Genomic DNA, 7,666 nt, shown 5'->3' with positions numbered 1-7,666 from the left:
TTATTTACTTATATTCACATCCTTAAAAATCGTATAACAGATGTTTTGTTCTATTTTTTCAAATACTTAGTAAGTCCATTTTTAAAGAAAAGGATGCTTGTACCATATTTTATTTGCTCATTTTTAAAAGATGACTTTTTTTTAACGTCGGATGTCGACGGTTCTGTATATTTTAAATGCTTCTTCTGTTGATATATATCCTGTAAACGTCACCTATTTTTTTGACTGAATATCTTCAATTTCGGTTGACGTGACGGGTTAGAACACAATAAAATATGTTTTTATTACAGAAATGAAACAAAACTGAAGTAAAAATATTCTCTTTAAATGAATAGTGTTGTTGAAAGGATAATTTTTAACACAACATGCTACAAATTAATACTGTACATGTTATGCTATATATATGGAAACCATGTATTGTTCTGTGTTTATCAAACAAGATATAACTATAAAACATATTGATACCGTCATTGACGTTAAAGTAATTACATTCAATTTGTTTAAAAGATCAAATAAATATATTACACAGTGTATCTTACAATGACACTGTGCTGTCATAACAGCTGCCTATCACAAACATAGTGTAAGTATAAAGTAAACAAATGTATGTTCAGTAATTCTTCTTGTTCACGATGTTTTTGTGTTAAAATTTAACTTATGATAAAGTCTTTAATCTTGAAAACTCGAGCATTCTTCTTGGAACACCCAAAAGAATAATTGCTATTTGCCAGATGTTTTCGAACTTTTTCCATAAATTTCTTATTTCTCTTTTTAAATTTACCACGTCTAACAAACACTTTTGCATTCTGTGCAATGGCTTGCTTAAGTTTCTCTCGAATGTGCTTTCGACCTACCAACTGTTTACACCATTTACCAGATGATGGCAATCCATTGACAACAGAAAACGTGACAGGATATTTCTTTTTCTTGTTGGGAGGTTGTACTGCAAACTCGTAGACAGCAGCATCTTCAAAGTCACGTGCAAATATCTGTTTAGTGACGTAGCCATTCAGCCATTTTGCCCATTCATCTTTTGTAGACAGCTTGACATTACTCATTGCCTGTTTCCATGGTGACCACTGAAGACGATTGAGTGGTTTTGTCGTTTTAAATTTGCGATCATTTCTTTTTTCTCTTGGAATGTCCTTTTGCTGCAGATAAAGACATAAATATATCTAATAGAATAATTAGATCTTTAAATGTGTATGTAGACCAATGAATAAAAATGTGCATTGCACGTAAACAGACAGAAAAAAAACCAAGAGCCTACATTTACTGTTGTTCCTTTTAAGTATTTTTATACACTAGAGCAACTGACTTTATTTCAAAATAATAACGGGTTTGATGATATCTGATATTTACCGAATTGCCAAAAATAAGTTTTATCTCACTAATATGAATTAAGAAGATGTCGGGTCTCCGTAACTCAACGATTTTTAAAACATACCAAGAAAGAAAAAAAACGGTATTTAGGTGTATGTACAGTATGTAGATTTAGAACAAAATCACTTAAAATATTTAAAAAAAAAGAGATGTGAACTAATTCAAATAATAGAATATCAAAACTCTGTAATCAACACTAAATTCCCTATAATGGTAAATCACTGAGATTTGACAAGAGACAACCATTGGCGGGGTTGCTGACGTGGAGAAGACACATGACCATGTGCTGAGTAATGTTATATTCTAAGATCTCCAACCTCCCCTTTTGTATCTCGATCTGAGGAATAACAAAAGGTACCTCGAGGAAATATCAATTAAAACAAGTACAGGAAAACATTATAAACTCTTTAATAACGGAACAATGGATAAAAATGCAAAACAAGTAAAACAGCAATGACCATTACAATCTGAAAGAATGCTCATAACAACTGACACCATCCTCAAGTACCTAACCAGCTGATATGAAATAAAACCGTTTCAGACTCTAAATTCAGTTCTTTAAAAATGCACGAATTTGGAGTCTACAGTGAATCCTTGTCTCATTGCTAATATTACCAAATCTCTTAATTATTATAAGGTTTTGTTTCATAATTTTTCTGTCTGATATTTCGGTGAAAACAATCCTTATATAGTGACTTAGATCTGTAGAAAAAAATAACCGACTTATAGTTTTGGTTAAACAATAATATTTTATTGTATGATTTATAAATAAAATAAGGAGATACGGTTGCCAATAAGATAACTATTCACAAGAGTCCAAATGACAAGCACATGGATTAGAGCGACTATAGATCACCGTACGACCTTCAACAAAGAGTAAAACCTATACAGAATTTGGATAGTCACCTATAAAAGGCCCAAACATAACAAAACTTGAAACAATTCAAAGGTAGAGAAACCCCATGTGCCTATTTTTGACAAAACAACAAACAAAAAATTGACAGACATTAACTTCAAGGTCATTCGTCAAAGAACTTGATAAATGGTTCTAATGATATTTTTTCTCCCGTTTTACAAATGTATGTAAAGATCAAGAAAACAAATACTTCACATACGTTATCCTCTCTTTTCCGTTTATCTTTCTCTTTCTTTGATCCTTTAGCTGCTGTTTTTGATGTTTTCCCTGTGAGTACCTTCTTTCCAAGTTTTGTTGTTTTTAAGATTCTCGTCTTGTTTGTTTTCCCCTTTTTAGGAATAGTTACTGGACTTTTGAATAGCCCACCAGCTGTTCCAAATGGACCAGTACCAATTGGTTTTCCAAAAAGCCCCCCAATTGGTGGTACAAATCCCCCACCAGCTGTTCCAAATGGACCAGTACCAATTGGTTTTCCAAAAAGCCCCCCAATTGGTGGTACAAATCCCCCACCAAATGGTGCTCCAAACCCTCCAGCAGTTGGTGTTCCAAAGATGCCACCACTAAATAAGCCTGTCTTAGTCTTCCCAGCAGCGGATGAGAGGCCATCAAACATTCCTGACAAATTTTTACTCAATTTCGAAATTCCATATTTCTCTTTCAGTTCGTCCTGGTAAGACTAAAATAATAATAAAATATAAAAAAAAAAAAAAAATCCATTTGCTGTACAATGTGTTACCTTTATCATATTCGCTATGACTTTTTATAGAGTACTTTCAATTACATATAAATATATATTTAGTCTTAAACTTAAACTAAAATTAAAAGTAGTACCATTCAATCCTTACTTTACAGAAGCCCATAGGGGACATACAGAAAAATAATATTATATCGTTATATCAAATATTTATATCGTTATCTCGATATTTATATTTGTTTCGCTATCTCGATATAATTATATCGATATATCATAACGATTTATTTATATCGTTATATCATAGATAAAGATTTAATTATATCGAGATAACGATTTTTTTAAGATGTTCCCCTATGGGCTTCCGTATTACTTTCATAAATAGTTCATCGCTACCTTGCTGATTATAAATTCAATCATTACTTAAACGTGATTAAATAAAATTTCATCGCCGCCTTCCCAATTCGAAATTCAATCATTACTCACACTTAATAAATCATCATCTCCTTCCCAATAACAATTTCAAGCATTACTTACACTTGATCAATAATAGTAATCGCCGCCTTCCCTTTACCAATTTTAATCATTAATTACACTTAATAGTTAATCGACGCCTTCCCTTTACCAATTTTAACCATTACTTACACTTAATAGTCCATTGCCACCCTCCCGATAACAATTTTAAATCATTACTTACACTTAATAGTTCATCGCCGTCTTCCCGATAACAAATTCCATCATTACTTACGCGTAATTAATAATAATTAATCGCCGCCTTCCGTTATGCAAATGTTAACCATTACTTACACCTAATAGTTCATTGCCACCTTCCCAATAACAATTTCAATCATTACTTACACGTTATTAATAATAGTTAATCGCTGCCTTCTCTTTACCAATTTTAATCCTTACTTACACTTAATAGTTCATCGCCGCCTTCTCGATAACAAATTGACATCATTAAATCAAAAATCAGGTTAAAGTTTTCCAATGTTATCATTAGCCCATCCGTTCTTTTTGCCAGTTCTTGGTAAAACTTCAGTTTTTGAGGTATATTCACTTTTACAGCAACGCCATAGACCTTGACTCCCTAAAACATCCAAATATATAAGGCATCACGTGTATGACATGCTTAATTATCTTCAAAGCTCAACTGGTTTTATGGCAATATTTGAAGTGCAGATAGAATAGATCAAGTGTAATACAGACTGGGGCAAACATGGAAGCTTAAAAAACAAAAACAAAAAAAACAACAAACTACGGTTTGATAATCATCATGGAGTTTATCGAGATGTTAGGAGGCCTCGGTGTGCGAGTGTTCCAAATAGTTTATTTACTGTGTCACTTGCTTGTCAAAACTGAGGTTGTGAGTTCGAATCTCGCAAGCAGCAGGTGCGTACCGGTCAACCCAGCTTCCTCGACCAATAAAAACAGACAGTCACGATGTACCCAATAGTGGTGTTTAGTATAAACAATCAATCATCAGGTAACAATGAAACAACACACGTAACAAGTCTTGGGTATAGACATTCCGATCACGAAGAACATTTGTTTGGAATGGTAAATTCAGAATTCTGCTCAGAAATTAAATACTAAGTAATTTACCAGGAGAAGGCAATATTAATCAAGACGACTGAACATAACTAAATATGGTCATAAAAAAATTATAAATAAATTTATTACCATATCTTTTAACTTGGTGCATTCATTACGCCAGTTTATATCATTTGTAAAGTCGCCATATTTGTACCCTGGTTCGTGTGGAAGGTCATCTCCTATCATCACAAGAGAACGTTTGCTACCTGGAGTCCATGACAAAACTTCTGTAGCACGCCTCAAAACAAGTTCGTAACATTCAGGACCATCACCACCACCCGTGTCTCCACAACTATTTACAAAGTCATGAAGTTCTGGAAGTGTTGCCCCAAAATCTATCCACTTAATAATGTAATTATCTTTGTCGCAGTAATCGCCATGAGCAAAAATAGCTATTCGTATTCCAGGTACATCTGACTGGAGTTTTTGTACAATGTCCTTTATTCTTCCTTTCACTTCATTTAAAGCTGCCCTCATTGATCCTGTAGTATCAAATGAAAAAGCAATCTCAACAAGTCCTCCAGGGGGTAATGGTGTCAGCGATGGAGCTATCGCAGCTCTGGAACTTGTCTTTCGTGATAACTTCTTTGACAATGTGCTTCTTCCTGACAAACTTTTTCTCAAAGATGAGACTACTGCTTCTCCTGACTCAGAGAAAGGGGACGTGTGATCTACTTCCGTTATATCAACGTCTCCACCGATGTCGTCATCAGTTATCACGCCGGTTTTTCCAACATGTGACCCAGAATCCAATGCAATTGCCGTTGTTGCGATATCGCTAACTTCTTTTGTGATAGAGGCTTTCTTCGTAAGCGATGGAACTTTTGACAGAGAAGATTTGATAGAGGTACCTTTCTTTGATAATGAAGGTTTTATCAGTGACGACGTACTTGATGCTGATGAAACCAAAGAAATTGTTTTACTTGATTGACTAGTAAAACGGCGTTTAGCTTTGAGTATTTTTCTCGGTGGATTCTCATTTGGGGGATCCATTGGTAGTGTTGGTTGCCTCCGTAAACTCGGGGCATCCATCTCCATGCTATTTTAACTTTAAAAACTGTGAAAACATAAAAACAAAGTTTACGGGTGTGTTGATTTGTTATTTTGCCAAGTTATGTTTTGTTTTGTTTTGTTTGATTTTGTTTTGTTACCGGTATTGTTTTGGTTTTATTTGTGTGTTTTTTGTATTTGTTTTGTTTTGTTTTTGTTTTAAGCTTAGTTTATTTTTTTGCTTTTTTTTTTTTAATTGTCTCCTTAAACATTATGTTAAATAATGCCCTATTTATCGCCCTTTATCATGTTTAGTACATTGAAGTTATTGCTGATTGTTTGCTATTTCTATTATCTCGTCCAAATCAAAGTCTAATTTAAATTATTTCATATTGTTTATAAGTGTTATTTAAAACTTTGATAATCTGAATGCATTATTAAAGCAATAATATGTTTTACTTGGTAACAGATTAATGGATTAATTCTAGTTATCATAAATCTGTCTACATATTTAAAGGAATACAATCAAAAGTTAAAAATATATAAACTTTCTGAAGCTAATTATATCAGTCAGATTATTATTATAAATATACACCGACCTATAAAATATGCACATTCAGGTGATTTTTTTATGCGTATTTAAAAATGTCTCTCCCCTCCTTATTTTATCGTATTTTGCCTATATTTTTTTCATATTATTACCCAAGATATTCATAATATTCGTGATATTATAACCTTTCCCCCTTACCTTTCCCAAATGCTAATTTACTCCTCCTATTAATCGGGTATGTATGTCTATTCGTTTCTCTCCAGATTTAACTTATAACAAATACAAATGTTGAAGGGTAATCGATATAAATAAGTTACCAGTTCAGTCATGTTAGTGTATTGCTGATGTCAGCATATTTTCCCAATAATTGCATATATAGTTATAATTGATTTTTCTTTGTATATATATATATAACTTTTAGAATTTAAAGGGTTAAACATGTTTAAAGACGTCACATGATCTATTTATATATATCAATTAAACATCTTTACAACTGTGCGTTTTTGACTTGTTTTATGAAATGATTTCATGCAAAACTGATGTCTAAGTGTTTAAAAAAACGACAGTCCTCCTTCGTATGCATCATTGCATATTGAAAAAGGGAACAATGCGACAGACAACTATATGATTTTCTCTGTTCATACAACGCACACCATATTTCTGACTTGGTAATGGATATTTGAAGAAAAATGGTAGGTTGAACTTGGCTTAATGCCTAGCCAAAACTCCCACTTATATAACAATGTTAAAAATACCGCTAAAATGACAACTTTACGTGACAGGAATACAGTACAAATGCGCTAGTTGTTTTTATTGGTAAAACTAAATAACAAATGTAAAACTCATATGTACTGCAGTAGGTGAGTATCAGATGAACAAGATTCTGCATAGATACTTTCTTACGCATGACTTTCATAGTGTCGTAAATCTGGATCACAGATGAGAAGAAGCTGCCTTCTGAATTCTGGAAACTTCGAGTTTGCATGAGTATCATACTGCTTTTGCTAGTTTTCTATTTACATTGTAGTATGTTATGACTTCCAATCAACAACGGGTATTACTAGTTGAAGCAGAAACTAAGTACCTTTTCTAAATCACAGATTTCATTTAGCGATTTTTGTGGAATTCGCGTTGCTTACTCGTTAGTATTCTACTAAAAATATTTCGATTTCTATTTGTTATTTTGTCTTATTTCTTTTGGTCATTTTGTATGTAGTCGTTCTTCGAATCAAGTGTTTTTTACTTTTGACATATATTCCAGACGCTTTCCTCTGAACCGTGTTTTAATGCCCCTTTTCACAACTATGTCTCTGTCTATATTCCAGACACCCTTTCTCTGAATCGTGTTTTTAATGATTCTTTTCACAACTATGTCTCTGTCTATTGTGACACATGAGACCTTCGTATATATAAACAAGAGGCTGTCACAACGACAGCAAACCGGATTTATTAACATTTATTTGTGTCCTGGCAATATCACAAGAACCATTACTGATGAATGTGAAGTTAAAATCGTCAATATCAAATTTGACCTCCATTT

General features: G+C 33.0%; 1 protein-coding gene across 1 annotated transcript; it reads right to left on the bottom strand.

Annotated features, from left to right (window-relative positions):
• Positions 1-306: 306 nt before the first annotated feature.
• Positions 307-6,435, bottom strand: LOC143044219 (uncharacterized). The gene is made up of 5 exons (XM_076216149.1): positions 6,325-6,435; positions 4,674-5,643; positions 3,907-4,080; positions 2,499-2,975; positions 307-1,151 (listed from the first exon to the last, which is right to left on the bottom strand). The coding sequence occupies exons 2-5, from the start codon at positions 5,622-5,624 to the stop codon at positions 651-653; spliced, it is 2,103 nt and encodes a 700-aa protein (XP_076072264.1). The 5' UTR covers positions 5,625-5,643; positions 6,325-6,435; the 3' UTR covers positions 307-650.
• Positions 6,436-7,666: the final 1,231 nt, after the last annotated feature.

This window comes from Mytilus galloprovincialis, chromosome 1 (genome assembly GCF_965363235.1).
Source record: "Mytilus galloprovincialis chromosome 1, xbMytGall1.hap1.1, whole genome shotgun sequence".
Lineage (NCBI taxonomy): Eukaryota > Metazoa > Mollusca > Bivalvia > Mytilida > Mytilidae > Mytilus > Mytilus galloprovincialis.
This window is presented reverse-complemented; position numbering and strand designations above follow the sequence as displayed.

Bases quoted from the DNA above. Each gene is read 5' to 3' on its own strand.
- LOC143044219 (XM_076216149.1), bottom strand. From the start codon at position 5,624: ATGGAGATGGATGCCCCGAGTTTACGGAGGCAACCAACACTACCAATG. The intron at 4,081-4,673 runs GTAATAAATTTA...TGGATGTTTTAG, and splicing joins GCACCAAGTTAAAAGATATG to GGAGTCAAGGTCTATGGCGT. The intron at 2,976-3,906 runs GTAAGTAAGGAT...TTATTATTTTAG, and splicing joins GCGGCGATGAACTATTAAGT to TCTTACCAGGACGAACTGAA.